At 39.8% G+C, this 19,863-nt stretch overlaps 1 protein-coding gene and 1 long non-coding RNA gene across 3 annotated transcripts in view; one reads left to right on the top strand and one right to left on the bottom strand.

The window, feature by feature from the left end:
- Positions 1–19,863, top strand: part of LOC140105412 (uncharacterized) — an 89,669-nt gene that overhangs the window by 49,077 nt on the left and 20,729 nt on the right. Inside the window, exons 1-2 of one of the 2 annotated variants that reach the window (XR_011850575.1) lie at positions 7,035–7,103; positions 10,980–11,092. This is a non-coding gene — a long non-coding RNA (uncharacterized lncRNA). Of the gene's footprint in view, positions 1–7,034; positions 7,104–10,979; positions 11,093–19,863 lie in introns of those variants that run through there. The other variant, XR_011850574.1, reaches the window with a different exon arrangement.
- TMEM26 (transmembrane protein 26) overlaps positions 7,017–19,863 on the bottom strand; it is a 36,894-nt gene continuing 24,047 nt past the window's right edge. The window contains exons 2-6 of the mRNA XM_072129348.1: positions 17,283–17,361; positions 14,416–14,481; positions 12,532–12,752; positions 8,646–8,722; positions 7,017–7,721 (exon numbers count right to left, since the gene is read on the bottom strand). Of these exons, the coding sequence (XP_071985449.1) occupies positions 7,300–7,721; positions 8,646–8,722; positions 12,532–12,752; positions 14,416–14,481; positions 17,283–17,361 (865 nt within the window). The 3' untranslated portion in view covers positions 7,017–7,299. The remainder of the gene's footprint in view (positions 7,722–8,645; positions 8,723–12,531; positions 12,753–14,415; positions 14,482–17,282; positions 17,362–19,863) is intronic.

The following is a 19,863-nucleotide window of genomic DNA, read 5'->3' as shown; positions in this document are numbered from 1 at the left end:
AGTTGTTAACTTTGTCGCCACCCTGCTGTGTTATCCACAAAATATACTGGCAAGCTTTTATGATTAACCGATATTATTTCAGCGCTTCTTGCGCATCTGTTTACATTCCCCTCACCCGCCATATCCCAAACTTATAAGAACGCTACTACACTTAACTTGGTGGAGGCTGGGACCGAGTCTGACCCTGGGGCTGGTCATATACTGCCGACGCCGAGGATTCCGGGGCCTACCTCGGTCCAGGTCTCAAAGGCCTACTATACCTCCTCCTCCTCCCACCCCTCCTCCCCCTCCTCCTCATCCGAATTACCATCCGTGGGCATGGCGCCATCAGTCGCTAGCTCTAGGCACAGCAGCAGTGCCGTCGCTAAGCGACAGCAGGCGGTGCTCAAACTGCTGAGCCTAGGCGATAAAAGGCACATCGCCCAAGAGCTATTACAGGGCATTCCACATCAAACTTGTTAACTTTGTCGCCACCCTGCTGTGTAATCCACAAAATATACTGGCAAACTTTTATCATTTACCGATATTATTTCAGCGCTTCTTGCGCATCTGTTTACATTCCCCTCACCCGCCATATTCCAAACTTATAAGAACGCTACAACACTTGATCTTATACAAAAGGTTCTTAGAAGTGCTGTTTGGGGAGTAGCCTAGAGACAGGGGCTTGGATTGGCGAAAGCTCGCCTGGCAGCGGAGCGCCAGCTCCATGCCAAGATCCAACTAACATAGTTTTAACTGCAGCACCTTTAATCTACTACTAGTTCACTGCCTCCATACATGGTCCCCTTATCAAACGAGCTGTGTCAGGCAGAATTTTCAGGTGTTTCACCACATACATAGTGGAACTCGGCGCGTCTGTCGCCGCCATGCTGGAGACCTGCAGTTGCAATTATAGAAGCGCAATATGGATGCCCCATACTGTCGCTCTTAATCATGGAAGTCCTCTCCATGGCTGCCTCCAAATGTCGTCCCCTTATCAAACGAGCTGTGTCAGGCTCATTTTTCGGGTGTTTCACCAGATACGTTATGGAACTTGGTCACTATGTCGCCACCATGCTGTGTTATCGACTAAATATACTGTCAACCTTTTGTTCACAGAGGAAATAATTTCAGCGCTTCCTGCTCACCTCCTTTGGTTCCTCTCTGCCACCCATTGGTTTGAAGCCTGAGTCCATTTAGGGTATGTCGCCATGCCACTCTCTAGCCTGCCGCTGCTGCCGCTGCCTCTGCATGCCGTCCCCTATAGTGTCAGGGTCAATTATTGGATGTTTTAGATGCTATCTAGCTTCATTCTGTCACTCTGTCATGGCCATGCTGTTGCCCATAATTTTGGCATAATGGTGCGATTAAGCAGCCTTAGAGGCATCCATGCATGCTGCCCCTGCTGTTTCCTGTCCATTTCCGTGGTGTTTCCATCCTTTTCTGAGGTTTCCAGGTGTTTGGCCAAGCTTCCCTGTGCAGAGCCTTGGTCCCCTTGAAAAATGCTCGAGTCTCCCATTGACTTCAATGGGGCTTGTTATTCGAGACGAGCACTCGAGCATCGGGAAAAGTTCGTCTCGAATAACGAGTACCCGAGCATTTTAGTGCTCGCTCATCTCTATTTAGGAGTAATTTTGAAACACATCTGGCAAAGTCTGACATCACAAATGTGAAAAATCTTCAAACATATTATCAGAACTCTCTGAATAGTTCTGGTTGCAGGCTTCTGAACTTGTGAGCCCCACCCTTTGCAGTAACTGTTCCCTAGAAAACTGGGTTGTTCATTCTGGAGCTCAGTGTTAATCTCAGCTGTGGGTGGAGTAATGCATTGCCGTAGCCAGTCCGGTGCTAGGGAGGCATCACTCATCTGGATAAACAGTGATTCCCCATAAATGCTCTGGAGTTTTGTAAAATAAATATTCTGGGATTGAATAAAAGATTGTGGAGGGAAATTGGGAGTCTAACCCTCTATACCTTGTATAGGATAGTTGTTTCCCTAAATATTGTCGTTTACCCGCCAAAGCGGACTGGTAACTTATGTTTCCTTAACCCCTTAAGGACCAGGCCCTTTTTCGTTTTTGCGTTTTTATTTTTCACTCCCCACCTTCAAAATTCTATAACTTTTTTATTTTTCCATGTACAGAGCTGTGTGATGGCTTATTTTCTGCGTAACAAATTGCACTTCGTAGTGATAGTATTAAATATTCCATGCCATGTACTGGGAAGCGGGAAAAAAATTCTAAATGCAGTGAAAATGATGAAAAAACACATTTTCGCCATTTCTTGTGGTCTTGGTTTTTACAGCTTTCACTGTGCACCCCAAATGACATGTCTATTTCATTCATTGGGTCAATACGATCACGGGGATACCAAATTTGTATAGGTTTTATAATGTTTTCATACATTTCCAAAAATTAAAACCTCCTGTACAGAAAAAAAATTCTTCATTTTGCCGTGTTCTTGCGCTAATAACTTTTTCATACTTTAGTGTATGGAGCTGTGTGTGGTGTCATTTTTTGCGACTTCTGATGACGTTTTCAATGCTTCTATTTTTAGGACTGTTCGACATTTTGATCACTTTTTATAGAATTTTTTCTATTTTTCAAAATGGCAAAAAAATGCCATTTGCGACTTTGGGCGCTATTTTCCGCTACGGGGTTTAACGCAGTGAAAAACGGTTATTATATTTTGATAGATCGGGCATTTTCGGACACGGCGATACCTAATGTGTTTATGATTTTTACTGTTTATTTATATTTATATCAGTTCTAGGGAAAGGGGGGTGATTTGAATTTTTATGTTTTTTTAATATAATTTTTTTAAAACTTTTTTTTATTTATTTTTTTTACTATTTTTCAGACTCCCTAGGGTACTTTAACCCTAGGTTGTCTGATTGATCCTACCATATACTGCCATACTACAGTATGGCAGTATATGGGGATTTTGCATACCATCTATTACAATGTGCAGATCGCACATTGTAATAGCCTCGATCATGACAGCCTCGGATCTTTGTGTGATCCCAGGCTGTCATGGCAACGGATCGCCGCTCCCCGGTGACGTCACAGGGAGTGACGATCGGAGCCAAGATGGCGGCGCATCACCGATCTCGGGTGTTAGCGACGGGCGTTTGCTTCATTATGAAGCAAATGCCCGGTGAATATGAAGAGGGCTCAGCCTGTGAGCCCTCTTCATACTCCCCCATGCGCAGTAAGACGTAAGGGTACGTCTTATTGCGCTATGGGGTTAAATTCCTCTTCTGATAGTACCTGTTAATTTTAGAGAAGCTCCATTACACAGGAGATTCTTTTTTCAATAAATGGTTTAGAAGAGAATTTGGGATTGAGGAATTCTAATACCTGGATAGGGATGTTTTGAATTAGTTTGGTCTCATGATATTTTTAAATGCCAAGTATATAGGCTAACCGAGTGTGTGTAATTTTGGAAGGAGAAGGTTTGAGTGGATGGTATGGGCTAGGATGAGTTGGATGAGGGAACGCTTTTTCTCTTTTTCTATCTTTTTATATCTGGCCAACTGGATTCTGCCGAGTATGTCCACAACACAACAAAGTCAACAAGAGATGGGTGTGGTGAAAGTCACTTAAGAAAGCCAGAGTGAAATAAGGCAGTGTTCAGACTACTGCAGGACAGAATGCTAACTAAGTACAAAAACTTCTTCTGCTGTACTTTATGAGCACAGAGGTTACATGAAAAAAGTTAATTAAAAAAAAACTATGAATAATTTAATTTTTTACACAGTTCGTCCCAACAAATGTAACTAGTAAACATTGTATGAATTTAGTCTCAATACCCATGCAACAGTATCCAATTAGAGAACATGGCACACATGAAGGAAGTTCTTTTCTATTTTATTTCAGTGAGTATTTCAGATTGTAAAGCCTTCACCAGTAAGAAGAGGTATGATAACAGATCAAAAAATTAAGACGTTTCGGTCATCCCGACCTTTGTCAAGTTAGATCTGGCTGTCAGACGTAAAGTACCCATGCAACAGTAAACATATCAACATTGTACTACAAAAATTGGACAACCCATTCAACATATTTAACACAAGACCCCCAGCATATGCCTTTTTAGTCCAGGTACAGTATGTATTTAAGAATCTATGGATGTCCCACAGGGGTTAATCTTTATCTGAATTGCTGCCAGCAGATCACTTTTAGCTATACAAATGGAATGGTAATTCTCAACTCCACAGAACTGAATAAACACACACAATAGAACATTGTTAATCACAAAGCACATGCTCAGGCATGTAATGACCTAAACAATTCAAATGTGAGAATTGTTAAAGTGCATTAATTAAATGGATAATTTCAGTAAATTAGCTTATTCTTGTAGTTTGTATTGCTGATTTTCTTCTCTTTTGTAAAACAGTTTTATAAAGAAACAATGTCTGAAATTAAGAGCTCCGTTAAGAACAATAGAGGACAATTATTTTTTTGGCTGATGTTAACATCTAACTCTCTTGCCAATTTGTTTTTCTACCTCCCATGTTGAATATTCAGTGGCTACTGTTTGACAATATTTATCTAAAGTAAAATACAAGTGCAATGTAGTAAAATATGATTGTAAGTTCTATGTATGATACTTGGTTATTTTTTGCTTAATAATTTTAAGATATTTAAGTCATGTATGTTCAGGAAGAGAAAAATATCTTGTTTTTATTCTATTTATCAACACTTCTAGAGCAGGAAGTTATTCAGAAAGTGCTTGGGGAGTGCAAAGAAATGAAGGAGGAAAAAGCTTCTCCCAGGGGATTGTAAATAAAATTAGAAAAAGAAAGTGGCTTTAAAAAGAAAGGTGCGGAAATTCCTTACTATTATTTCACCATTCTCTAGATACAGACATGTCCTTCCTTTCTTTCTTCTTGTTACAAGATGTCTCTAGATGAGTGCAACAAGACTGCCAATATTTTTAAAGAAACTACATTTTGGAATGACTCTTTCAGGCATTGTGCATTAAGTTTTCGCAAGCTGGCCATTTCACACCATTCATCTCAGAAAATCTTTTAGAAAAAAATGTATATGTGTAAAGTTAATATTAGATTCTATGGGGCAGATTTACTTACCCGGTCCTGTGATTCCTGTGTTGTCCGACGAGGATTCGGGTCTTCCGCGATTCACTAAGGTCATGCGGATGTGTCGCTTCCGCGCTGAGATCCGCCGGAGTTCACCTTCTTCTTCCTGGTGCATGTGAGTCCTTGATCTTGCGACACAATTCCGTTTTTCGGGTTGTCCGACGGCACGCCCCCCGATTTCTGTTGCATGCAAGCCGTTACCAATTCGCCACAATCCGACTGTGTGCGCCAAAAACCCGGGGGAAATTCAGCGCAAAATGGAAATATTTGGGAAACCCAACGGAATATGTAAGTAAACTAAAGCCAATATAAGTTTAAAATGGCAATCTAACAATCCATAATAAATATGCTATTTTTGAACCATAGAGTATCTTTGGGTTAATGACTTATATAGTCAGAGACATTCCTGGATCAACATCCTATCGCAAGAATGTAGTTCCTATTGTAGTGATTTACAAAAATAGCATCTATGTCGTTTCATGAGGCTTCATGCACACAAATGGATATCCATCCCCATATATGTCTATGGCACCCGGCCATGGTATGGTGAGCACACACGTGTCATACCATACTGTTGAAGGGGAAAAAGGTAGAGCATTCTCTATCTTCTCCCATATGTACAGCCGGGCTGCATGAATCCATAAGGAGAGGGGAGGGGCAAGCATACATCGCGTGCATGGGGCCTGAACCTGCAGAACATATCGGCCATTACAAGATCCTCTCATAGAGTGATCAATAGTTTTTTTTTTGCTCTAACAATAAAGAATCCATGTCTAAGATGGTGGTGAAACTTTCTTTCTTCACGGTGTAGAGCAGGGGTCAGGAACCTTTTTGGCTGAGAGAGCCATGGACGCCACATATTTTTAAATGTTATTCCGTAAGAGCCCTACAATATGCACATGCCTCCCAGTAGATAGGTAGTTCCAGCACATACCCACTGGAAGATAGGTAGCCACAACACATACCTCCCAGTAGATAGGTAGCCCCAGCACATACCCCCAAGTAGATCGGTAGCACAGCAAAAAAAAAGAATATTTACCTACCTTCACTCCCTGCAGCCAGCTCCTCATCGCTCCCACTCTTTTCTCTTTGACCCAGGCTTAGACGATAGCGGCGATGGCGCCTCAGTTGCACAAAAGACGTAGGCAGTGGTAACATCGCTGCCTGTGTCCAGTGATCAGTCTAAGAATCACATCAGCCATAACTATTGTTTAAAGATCTGTCTGAGAGCGAGATGCAGCCAACAAAAGAGTCATATCTGGCTCCTGAGCCATAGGTTCCCTACCCCTGGTGTAGAGGGTGTCTCCTTGTCTTGATCTTGGGCCTCTGTGTATTGAGGTTATTTAAGAGGATTGCATTACTATATTTTCACTTATTAGTGTTTTGTAATTGCATTACATCTTTTTTTCTCAAATTTTTATTTGTACTCTAATCCATTCATTCCTTTATACAACTTGGCCACTCTCCTGCACTCCCTCTAGTTAATTTATGAACATACATAGGACTAAAAGTGTACACACCATGTAATGTTGTACGTAGTTCTTGGGACACTATAAGAAAATATATAGAATATGTTTTGGAGGGCAATGCATTTTTAATGTAGTTAACAATAGAATGTTGATTCAGGGGCTGCTCTTTGCATATTTGGAGTTTGGAAGAATGTTTATGCACATTGCAATAATTTTTATTTTTATCAGCGCCATGGAATAATCAGAATAATGGAGTGGAATAATCCACTTCATGGACTTTTGCATTTTTAAGCTTCACTAAATATATAGTACTGTATGCCTATCGAATAGCAGAAAATAATATGGGCTACAGCTGGGAACTTTGTGTATTTTGGTTGGATATGAAATGTATTTGTAGGAATGTTTTTGTTGATGCTTGATGCATCAGTTTTAACCACAGAAATACAAACACCCAAATTTAATTTGTATGTTTTTATTTTTCAGATTCACAACTTGATAGTATTCCAGGGTTTTCTCTCAGTATCTCGAAAGGACAAAAATGCCTCAATAATAAAACTGTAAGATGATTAGTGTTGATTGATGCTTACGTATTAACCCTTTCTCCCCATACTTCAGTGCTCCGTTAACTGTCTCTTGGATAGAGTACATGTGGGAATGTACAAACATGCTGCATACTTTGACCGGCTTCACTAGAACCTTTCAGGAGCTTTATAGGTACATAAAAGAAGAACATATTCATGTATAGCAGAGCATTCAAAGACCTTCTGATAGAGATTCATCAAGTGTAATGGCTGCACTGGCTTCTAGACTTTTGGTTTCAGAAACAAGACTTGTGGCCGGTAATTCTGGATCATCAGTGGATTCACATGGACAACATCCTTCTACCATTTGCGCTTTGGCTCCCCGATTTTCCAAAGAAGAATGAAAATCTATCAGTATTACCACAAGTCGATACAATTGTAGTAACACAATCAGACTGTTCTTTGCAGCGAAAAATACCAACATTTGGTTAGTAATGTTGAAGCATGCCATAAGAATAATCCGACTTATAAGGAATGGGCCGTCCTGAATAAGAAGACTTATTCCAATGTTCCAAAGATCTGCACTGTACCTACAGAAGAGTAGACATAGGTTCCTCTTGGTTTGTGATCCTTGCTGACATCCAATATTTTGCACTACAAAACACAAATAACAGTTTCAATAAATAAAGTTGGGTAATATTAAATTCAGCAGAGGTTTTGCTTACAGCCTCAAAATGGCCCACAGGTGAGCAGTTAGATGAACTGGTGGCCCCCTAATCCTGATGCACATAAGTAGGCTTTGCATGCAGGGGGTGCAAAGGGTGCGGTCACAACCGGGTCCAAGCTGCTTCCTGAGACTCGGGAATTGTCATAGGTTATGTCTTGAGTGGAAATTTTTACCCCATGCTATCCAATTATTTGTCAAAATATATTCTTTGAGAGAGATATTGGTTTTGTGACTGGCTATAAAGGGAATTTCTGATGGAGAGGGAAAGGAGGGACTTCAGACTGGTGGTAAGGAGAAATAAGCTCCCTCTTTCCCCCATCCCTCATACTCTAGGAGCGCCAGTGAAAGAGACTCATGAACATGCTGGACTCAGCAGGGAGTAAGACATAGATCAGATCATTTGCATACATGGTGAGATATCTTTGGGAACAAAATTTGATAGTTTATAGACATAAGTAAAAACAATAAAGGAATGTTGGGCTGCTTTCTAATGGCAGTTTATTAAAAATATATTTAAGTAGGGGATTAAATTTACTGACATGTTCCCTTTAAGTACATATTAATTCTGCAGGGTTTTATATACCGTCAATTAAAGGCAATAATGCCCCATTCTATTTTGTTATAGCTAAGGGCAGTAATTTTCTATCCCAAACAATGGTGGGTACTACAGCTAATATTTATATATACACTTACTTTTCACTTATATTTATATATTTCACTAAATTATATATCACAATGAAAACACAACAGTTTTTTAACACTGCACCCAACAAATCAACAACAGCTTTCTATCAGGTCCAAATTGTATCTCACCTACTGCTCATATGTGAATTTGTTGAAGAAACACCTACCAGCTAGGTCAAGTGGAAACTGTAACATACTCCACGTCCAAACACCAAGGATAGCATAGACCAAAGTAATGTTTTTTCTGCAAATTAAAAAAATATATTATTTATATAAAAACAGATTTGAGAATTTGAATCAATGAAAACAGGAAATAAGGAAAACATAACTTCCTACAAGTGACGAATAGGAATGAAGATCCAAGGACAGAACCAAACTCTTACATTATATAAACTGGAAACATTGAGGGGCATTTATTATTGACTTTTTGAATATTTTTTGTTGGATTTTTCTTTTCCTTTGCCTTGCTGTGTCTTATTTATAAAGTGTCGATGCCACAAAATTTGTCCTTTTTCCAACACTCATGCCTTTTTTTGGAGCACAATTTGGGCACAACTTTGAAATCCTGACACTTTTTTCCTGTGCTTCTAGTTTACTGACACTTTTTTTGGCGCACACCTATAGGTGCAAAAAGCTAGCCACAATTGATAAATGCCCCCCATTGTGTTGGAAACACTAAATAAGTATTATAGGTCACTGTTGCAGTCATTGGATATAGTGGTTAGATTCCCATGTCCAGACAGAATTGTAAAGCCAGGAGACTGGGAACAGTGAAGAACTTGAAAGTCACAATACAAAAATGGAGGTGGATGGGAATGATGAATATTATTCCTTCTGTCACATAACTATAAACCTGTTATATCACCTTGAGATTTTGTTTGCCAGTTAAAACTATGATAGATGCTAAGGCAGTGGTGGTGAACCTATGGCACGGGTGTCAGAGGTGGCACTCAGAGCCCTTTCTATGGGTACTCAGGCCATCATCCCAGGACAGAGTTCACCAAATACTGAATCTTCCTGCAGTCCCAGGTAAATTAAGAGATGCTGCTCTCCGTGCTATGTGACACTTCATTGGCTGTTTGGAACTGCAGGAAAAGTGAGAAGGTTTTGACAGAACTGCATTGTCTTTGGAGGTCATCATGCTGGACCCGACCATGCTTCGTTTGCAAAGAGACCCAGGAGAGAAGCTATAATGATAATCTGAATTTGCCCTCCTTCTTTGAACTGGTGGCCTGATACTGCTGATACAATTGAAAGATGTGGAAGAGCAGATAGCAATAAGTTACTGTTTAAAATTTCATGTTGGCACTTCACGGTAAATAAGTGGATTTCGGTTGTAGTTTGGGCACTCAGTCTCTAAAAGGTTCACCATCACTGTACTAAGGCCTCCAGCACACAACCATTAATGGCGGTCATGAGCTAGCTAAAAAACGGCAGCAAATTTACGGTGCACAGTCACAGTGTAGTGAGGCATTTATAGAGCAATGCACATATGTTCATGTGCGTGCGGCCTTATATATATAATTTTTTTACAAACAGATTTATATAATTAAATGTCCAGAGAAAATGTAGTCTTTAGATGACTCCACGGCTTTTGAATGTATCATTTTCTGGGAAATGTTATCCCGTTACCAACCGCAAAATATATTACTACTTAAATCTTCGGCATTCGAGACAAGATAATAATAAAAGTCAACACCTCAAAGAATAGCTTATGGAGACAACTTACTGTCCCATAGCTCCTCACCCTCCCTGTACTGTGACCTTTGTACAGGTCATAGAATATGCTCACTAGATTAATTCTGATATCCTAATACATGATGTAAAAGTAAAAAAACACACACTTGAAAAGTAAGCTAAAAAGAGTATATTTCAATATACAGTTTTTATCAATGTAACAAACAAGGTAAAATTTTCTTTTTAAGCTGCTCACTAAATTTCTCCCGGCAACTTTTTTTTCCAGTCCTAGTTATCACATATTTTTCAGCAGATACCATCTAGCTGGTTCTATAACAAGTAAAGCTTTCATGCCTGACTGCAATAAGGCAGCGTCTTGATAACTAGTGTTAGAAAAAGCTTTCAGGACTTTTATCTGAAACGCACTGTGAGGGCACTTTGCCAAATTTCAAAATGATCAAGTTTTCTCAGTCTCCAGGTTTCTGTATTGATTCTGTCTGAAGAACAAAATACACTTGTACATAAAGCCTTTAGCACTTGATGAAAAACAGACTGTTCGTTTCGCATCAAACACCAGTGGCCAACAAACCTTTCATACAGAATTCATTCGTCCATAATTTTTATTCGTAGAGTTGAGAAAATCTATGTGTCGGCTTCTCCAACTTTAGTTGTATTTAATAAGATACAACATTGATAACTTACTGGTTGACTATATCTGGATCGCACTCTTCATTGTCGGGAAGGGTTTTGTTGTTGTGAAACATAAACATTTGTGAGGTCTCGGTCTACTCTATGTGAATGTTATGTATTTGACTTCTCCCCAGGCTATCATCCCTTTAATATCAACTTCAAAGAACACAAGAGATGATGAGGACAAGCTGCAAGAACGGATTAGTCATTTTATTGTTATATGGCCTCGTCTCACAGCGAGAAATAGGTAAACAATTGAAACTCATATAATCCTTGTTTGTCTCACTGATGCAATGTCTCTCTCAATTTATTCACCCTTTACCGTGACTTTCTTACAAGTAATTATCCTTTAAATGGTTTTTTAACACGTCTTGCAGCAACCGGTGAGGGAGCTTCTACTTATCCACCACTTGTATGAAGAGCAGTTTAAAAGATTATTGTAACACTACGCTATGCTAAGACATTAGGATACATCATGTGACCAATAAACTTGGCCTACAAAAATACATTGGATACTGCAATCAACAGAAACCACAGTATCTAGGGAGGAAACACAATGGCCAATACATAATGGGGCACATTTACTAAAAACTGTGCAGTTTGCCTGTGCAGTGTGCAGGGGGCGCTATATTCAGGATTTGTGGCACCTGTTCTTCATTAATCTGGTGCCCCCTGCACTGTTCCGACTGAGGGCACCACTTTATTTTGGTGAACCTTTAACATGAGTCATGTGGTTTCTGAAAAGTGCAAAGTCTGACAAAAAACTGGTGCACGGCCCCTTAGTAAATGTGGGCCAATGAAATTTCAAGGGTCCTATACCAAGAGAAGACAACCTATACTAGGCCGTATGCATTTCAGATATTGTATTTTCACAGCATAGAATTGCGCAGACTGTGTACATACAGAAGAGTCAAGTCCAAAAATGTATACTTGTCGTTAAGCATTGGCGCTTATCGATTTCAGTTGCACTGGTAATGGAAATCTTGCATGGATATTGCACAATGCAGTGTAAAATGACTATTATCTTATCAAAACGCCACATGAAGTGTGAAGGATCACTTTAATTCAGTTTTTGAGCGCGGTGTAGTTTTTGTCAAACCTTTTCTCGGGGGAATATGCATACTTTGAAAAAAAAAACAGCGCCACCCCTGACCATTCTTTGAACCAGTATTGCAGATCAGTTACATAGAAATGAATGGAGCGTAAGTCAGGTGTAGAGCTTTTCTTGGAAGAAAGCAGCTATGTTTTTTGGCCGATGTTTTTCATTTGAAGTCTACTTGGTATAGCCCTAATGGCACACTAAGTATGTGGTATCTTGGGGCCCCTCTCAGTACAGTCACAGTTTACCCTGCAACAACATTGCCGAAGGAATCAAGTATAGCTTGCAACCTATTTTTAAATTAGGTTTATGTGTTATCCATATTTTTAGTAAGATTTGATGGGTTCAAAAAATCACGTTACTATCTATATTTAATTTTAAATGTACTATATCCTGCAATTTTCACCATGACCGCCAAGCCAAAGGATAATTTACATCACTCCTATCCACTACTGAGGGCAGTGCCTTCACTGTAAAGCTAATACATATCTAGTAATAGTCCCAGTGGCTGTGTCTTCAAGATTGGATGTAAGTATAAATATCTGCGACTAAGGGAAGATGTTTATTAAATAAGTCATGTAATATACCTTATGGTTGCTTCTTCCAAAGTCTCACTAGTAAATTCCAAAATGTCTGCAGCAGTGCCCACAAACATAAGGAGAAGCTGAGAAAGTTGATCACGTGTTACTCCATCTCCAATTGGAAGAAGCCATTTTCCAATAATAAGAAGCAGGAGGAACGTCTGGTGTAGTCCCAGTGTCCAGGCCGACTGGCAAATTTGATTTAATGAATTAATAATTTCCTTACTCTGCATTAAAATAAGACAATAACATTAGCTTGGAACATCTCACTGCAGACAAATTAGATATGGCATCATATTTCTAACACATACAATAAAGGACAACTGTTTATGTCTGGCTGCAGCATTGTAGATAGTCCTGACTTTGGCATTATGCTTCAAATTTTAGATGACACTAAGGGATCACATTTCTTGGTGGGAATCCAAAACCAAAAAAAAAAAAACTACACAAAAACACTCAACACTTAAAAAAACACTTGAGTGATAATCTTCTTATGTCTATTCTATATAAAGTTTTTACCAGTTGAGAAAAAGTATTTATATGCTATAGTTTCATGGCTTACTTTGACTGGGTTTTCAAGGGATAGTATTTTATGCTGCTGATGACCTGACATTAGTCTCAGATTGGTGGGATGCAACAACCTGCACCCCAGGACCAAAAGCCATACAGCAATCAGTGCCTAAAGCAGAAGGCTTCAGATCCTGCATACAAGTTATGTACTTTGGGGGTTATTTATCATATGCCGGAACTCCGCTTTGGCCTCTTGATGTATCCAGTGGGGTCCTGCACAGGGCCTGGCATAGAAATAAATGTAGTCATGCAGGCGTACTCCCCGACGGCTATGCCCACCCCTGGCGAGCTGTGCCCCAACCCCCTTCATGCCCCTCCACGCCCCATGACGTAATACAGAAGCCCTGAGAAATATCCCCCTTTAACTCCATCCTACAGATGAGTTGCAAATGTTCCGCAAAGTTTCAGCTGCAGTAGAGCTCAATACATGTTAATGAAGCTTCGGCCTCTTCGGCACTCAGCTTCGGCCTCTTCATGTACCCAGTGGGGTCCTGCACAGGGCCTGGCATATAAATAAATGCAGTCATGCAGGCCCACTCCCTGACTTCTATGCCCACCCCTGGCGAGCTGTGCCCCAACCCCCTTCAAGCACCTCCATGCCCCCTGACGTAATATAGAAACCCTGAGAAATATCCCCCTTCAACTCCATCCTACAGATGAGTTGCAAATATTCCGCAAAGTTTCAGCTCCAGTAGAGCTCAATACATATTCATGAAGCTTTCAAAACATTAGATTTAGGGTAAACTCTGTCAAGCCAGTAAGCAAGTTTTTTTTGTAAAATTATACATAAATGTTGAGCGGACTCAACTTGCCTATACAGAAAGCAACAACAAATAAAACTTTATATAGCTGGTCTTCATGATCAAATGATGCTACTTTATGGTATAAGGCACTAGCCTGTGCTAGAGTGTATGTACAGAAGCTTGTGTTAATCAGGCTTGATTGCAATGAAGAGTAACAAGTAACTTAAACTTTGAAGCCAAGATTTTAATTTTAGAAATCAGCCATGCAGATGATGATAGTCAAATTTTAAATATCCTTTGTTGACTAAAAATGTTTCTTTGTAGAGAAATATTTATAGGGACTTATGAGAAGAGGAGGTTAAACTCCATTCAAAACTTGAGAATCCAAGGAGTAAAGTTACTATAAACTTGAAAAAACTTTTCTTTACTAATCTGCATCATGATTAAAAAAAAAAAAAAATATTTAGACAAATTCATGTATTATTATAAAAATAGATTTTTAAAAATTTAGCTATGAGTAACAGCTTAACAAGTATCATGCATGCCTGTGTAGATAGAAATATTCTGTGTAACTTACCGCCTGTAAAAAATCTGTATGGTTGCCATTTAACATGTCTTGCACTGCTGTTTTATTATCACATGGCTAAAAAAAATGGATAGATCAAAAATTAGGATGAAGTAAGACAAAATATTGGTGGACATCGCTTGGTAGAACAGCTATCATTAACATCCTATAGTTATCTTTTAGTAATGTTTGTGCAAGTGACACAAAAGTACACGCTAATCTACTTTCTGTGGAAGTTGTAAAAGAAGCATCTGATCTACAGTTATTTTAGGTAATGCACTTCCAATGCAGACTTTTCATAGAATCGGGATGTGTAAATGTCTACTGTCCAGCATTCAACTCTTAGAGGTGGTACATTGTAGTTACTTCTCCATAGCCTCCTCTATAGTTCCCCTGCTTGGGATGTAAAATGTGTTGAAGTCCTTTACAGAACAGTAGAAACTTTTACATTTCCAAAGGAGGTCTAATCCTATGGAGGCATTTACTAGACACAATTGACCTCCTTGGGCACAGCTAGTGATCAAACACTGCTGAAACTGTGTAAAAGTTGCCGTACAGAAGAAGAGACCGTGTTAACACTGAAATTAAAGTTTTCACCATGTTTCCTATATAGGAGTGTTCCCATTTCAGCAAATTAATCTTATTGTTTGTATGATGAAAAGCTATACAATTTTCCAATATACCTTCTGTATCAATTCCTCACAGATCTCTGCTTGCTGTTATTCTATAGAAAGCTTCTATGTTTACTTCCAGTGGACAGAAATCTGACCATGGTCACACAGGTGCACAGCTTATTGAAAGTAATCAGAGCTGTGTGATTTAACGAGCCGTGCACCTGTGTGACCATGGTCAGATTTCTGTCCACTGGAAGTAAACAATGAAGCTATAGAATGGCAGCAAGCAGAGATCTAGAAAACTGTGAGAAAGTATATTAGAAAATTGTATAACTTTCCTTAATTCAAACATTAACATTTATTCGCTGAAAAGGGAATATCCCTTTAATGTCACCTCTATGTACCTTGTGATAAATATTGCTTTCATTTCATTTTCATAGTTCATTTTACCTAGAGCCAGTCCATGAGTAATAACCATTAACCAAATATCTGGGCAGACAGGAAACCAGCTTCAATCCCTAAAGTGATTTTCCCGATTCGCTTTTGAGTGGAAACATTTCCATCACTGGGAGTGTTGGTGACTTCACTGCACATTTCATAGTCAACCATTGTTCTTCTTCTGAATGTGAATATTTAGGAATATTTATACTGTACAACGCTCATTTAAAAATATTTAATTATCCATGTTTTTAAAAACATGATTAACATATCATAAATACATTTATTCGTAAAATGTTAAATTAGATTTGAGAACTTGAGTTGGAAGAGCATAATAACACATAACAGTCCACAAAGACATGACCCATACATGGCATTGATACTGAAATGGTTTTGTCTACTTTTTACAATCTAGTACTTTTTACTAGATTGTTGAGTGGTAAGTTGGCACTCTGGTTGTCCCGCTACTGGGACTTTCTAAGAACAGCTATAATTTGGGTGGATATTCTGGAAACAAGCTTTCATGTAATTTACCTGGAGCACCACCACAGGATAAATGAAATATTATACAGTTCCCATTACATGGCTATTCCTGTATTATAAAAATATATAGTGCCCTCAAGAACGCTAGAGACGCTAGAGAGGGGAATATTCACCAAGTCTTAGTCCCCTGGAGTCTGGAATGAAAAATGAGTCTAATTCCTAATTAAAGGGCATATTCAAATGAATGTTATTGTTTGTATTATGAAAAATAATACAATTTTCCAATATACTTTCTGCATCAATTCCTGACTGTTTTCTGGATCTCTGCTTGCTGACAATTTTTTGGGAAGCGTCATTGTTTATTTTAAGTGGACAGAAATCTGACCATGGTCACACCGGTGCACGACTCGCTAATATCATAGAGAGTAATCAGAGCTGTGTGATATAACGAGCCGTGCACATGTGTGACCATGGACAGATTTACATCCACTGGAAGTAAACAATGAAGCTTTCTATAGCATTACAGCAAGCAGAGATCTAGAAAACTGTGAGGAATTGATACAGAAGGTATATTGGAAAATTGTATAACTTTTCATTATTCAAACAATATCCATTACTTGCTGAAATGGGAACATCCCTTTAATGAATGGGGCTGATCTCCTTCATTTGTGGCAGTAAGTCAAATATATACAAGGTATGAGATGATATAGATATGATCTAATTAATTCCACTTTCTGGGCCATGTTGTAGCCATTGGAGAATCTTCAGAGGCCAGATCTCCTACTGCCTTAACCACTAACCAACATGTCTAACTTTAGGAAACAAATATTTGTTTTGCAGAAACAGGTGTAAAAAGTCTGATAAATCCCCCCCCCCCTTAGAGATGGATAATAGACAAATGCCCCCAGTATAAGGCCACTGCGTTATAGGTTATCTGAATTTATTTTTTGCTTTGGATTTATCTATAAACTGCACTAAATTATGATCTCTAGAAGCAGAGTTCTGTGTGTGACTATAACAATTTTACTGATCTCCTGAATAATAATAATTTATATAGCGCACACAGATTACACAGCGCTGCACAAAGCATGGCAAATTGGCCCCTGTCCCCATGGGGCTCACAATCTAATCATCCTACCAGTATGTTTTGGAGCGTGGGAGGAAACTGGAGGGAACGGAGAGAACATACAAACTCTTTGCAGATGTTGACCTGGGTGGGATTCAAACCCAGGACCCCAGCGCTGCAAGGTAGAAGTGCTATCCACTCAGCCACCTTGCCACCATAATAGTCATTATATATTGTTGTGTAAACCCTAAAAGAAGCAAACAGTATAGACCACTTACCTGAAGATCAGTGTTTATTTCCAGAAGCCAGAGAGATGGGACTATGCTTAATAAGTAACAGAATATTGGAGGAGAGACCCTGTGGAAATAACATACAAAATCACTGAAATAAATAGGAAGGGGTAATAGAAAAACAGGACATCCTGTCCAGGCATGTAACCAAGTGCAAACACTACTGTAACTAGCAGAACTGAACAGTTATTACTTATGACTAGAGATGAGCGAGCACTAAAATGCTCGGGTACTCGTTATTCGAGACGAACTTTTCCAGATGCTCGAGTGCTCGTCTCGAATAACGAGCCCCATTGAAGTCAATGGGAGACCCGAGCATTTTTCAAAGGGACCATGGTTCGGGAATAAAATGTGTTATTTAATTGAAAAAGAATGTCTTCTGATAAGTTAGCAGATGTATGCAAACATCTGCAATCTATTCTTCACTGCTCCGCGCGTATATTATCACCCGACAAGTTAACAGATGTGAAGAACAGTGAAGAATAGAATAAAAACAGTGAACACAGGATCATTTAAGTGAAAAACACAGTGAAGAATAGATTGCAGATGTTCGGCACATCTGCTTACTTGTCGGGAGATACACTGTCCCGGGATCCGCTCCTCTTCTTCCACTGAAGTCTCCCCGATGTCTCCCTGCTGCCCGATGTCTCCCTGCTGCGCGCGATGTCTCCCTGCTGCGCGTGATGTCTCCCTGCTGCGCGTGATATCTCCCTGCTGCGCCCGATGTCTCCCTGCTGCGCCCGATGTGTCTCTGCTGCGCCCGATGTGTCTCTGCTGCGCCCGATGTGTCTCTGCTGCGCCCGATGTGTCTCTGCTGCGCCCGATGTCTCCCTGCTGCGCCCGATGTCTCCCTGCTGCGCCCGATGTCTCCCTGGTGCACGATGTCTCCCTGCTGCCGTTCCGCGTGTATCTTCCGACAAGTAAGCAGATGTGCCGAACATCTGTAATCTATTCTTCACTGTGTTCTTCACTGTGTTTTTCACTTAAATGATCCTGTGTTCACTGTTTTTATTCTATTCTTCATTGTTCTTCACTGTGTTTGTTTAATTAAATGCTCGATCTCGAGCAGGGGAAATACTCGTCCGAGCAACGAGCCGTTTCGAGTACCTTAATACTCGAACGAGCATCAAGCTCGGACGAGTATACTCGCTCATCTCTACTTATGACCCATCATACAAATGTAGAAAAATATAACAAAAGTGAGAAACGTACATCTATGGATACCCTTAGGAAGCATCTTATATCGAGGGATATTACTTATCATTGATATGGTGACACAACATACAAACACAACAAATTATAAATATGTTAGGTATCACGGCATCCCCAAATTCCTGATCTATCAAAATACAAAACAATCATTCTCAATAGAAAAAAATGTCCAAACATCAGTATTTCGCTGCACATAAAAATTTTAAGAAATGGTACCCAAAATGATATCAATGAAAACGTCAGCATGTACTAAAACACTAATTTGGAGCACACAGTGAAGTCCTAAAAGCAGAGCCCACAAGAAACTAAACCACCATTGTTTCCTTTGTGTCCCACATTGTGCTATATCATAGGGTAAATGTTTTTTATTGATAATATCAGGTGATTTTGGACACTAAACCACCGATCCATGAGGTGGAACAGCAGGGGTGTTACTACACAAGTAGCAGCTGTTATAGGGCCTGCAGTGTCAGGGGGCCCGGCCACCTGACCTGCCACACTGAAGAATGGATAAAGTGCACCATTATATATATATTGGGGCACATTTACTAAGGGTCCCCAGACCGCATTTCCGCCGGGTTTCCCGACTATTTCCGCATTTAAAAGGGCTTTTGGCGCATGTGATTGGATTTTGGCGCAATCGTGGCGACTTTCATGCGACACAAATCGGGGGGTGTGGCCGTCTGACAATCCGACTGATTCGGACTAAGCGCGGGATTTAAAATTCAAATTGTGTCGCAAGATCAGCACTTACATACTCAGGGAGGAAGATGGTGAACTCCGATCGACCTGAGCGGGGAAGCGACACATGCAGGAAATTGGACGCATGATCTTAGTGAATCGATCCGGACTTCATCCACGTCGGACAGTCTGGATCGGGGATCGTGACAGGTACGGGAAAGTAAATGTACCCCATTATGCTGTACATTGTGCAGCATAATATGTATATAGCAGTCAGCTGCTCGGATAAGAAATGTCAGCGAAGGAAGAGGGGATAGCAGGAAGGGAGCAATAGGAAGCGCCGCTCATCTCTACTTCCTGCTGTCTACTTCCCCCAAGTGGTGCTGCATAAAATTATTTCTGCGGCCTCCCACACCCCCTGGGATATGAAGACAACCTGTTAGTGAGTATATACATATACTTTTATACTAATACAATGTTCTTGCATAGTGTACTCTGTATAGATACCGATTAATAATATCTACTGCAATATTCATAATAGTAATGAATATGACAGTGTTAATGTATCCAACCAATAATTGCTGAATCTATAGATTTTCCTGCTATCATAGTGCAGTGCTGTATGGATTATCTTACACTAATAATACCACAAAGTATTAAAACATTTTAAAAAAAA

The sequence above is a fragment of the Engystomops pustulosus genome, chromosome 11, assembly GCF_040894005.1.
Source record: "Engystomops pustulosus chromosome 11, aEngPut4.maternal, whole genome shotgun sequence".
In the NCBI taxonomy this organism is placed as follows: domain Eukaryota; kingdom Metazoa; phylum Chordata; class Amphibia; order Anura; family Leptodactylidae; genus Engystomops; species Engystomops pustulosus.
This window is presented reverse-complemented; position numbering and strand designations above follow the sequence as displayed.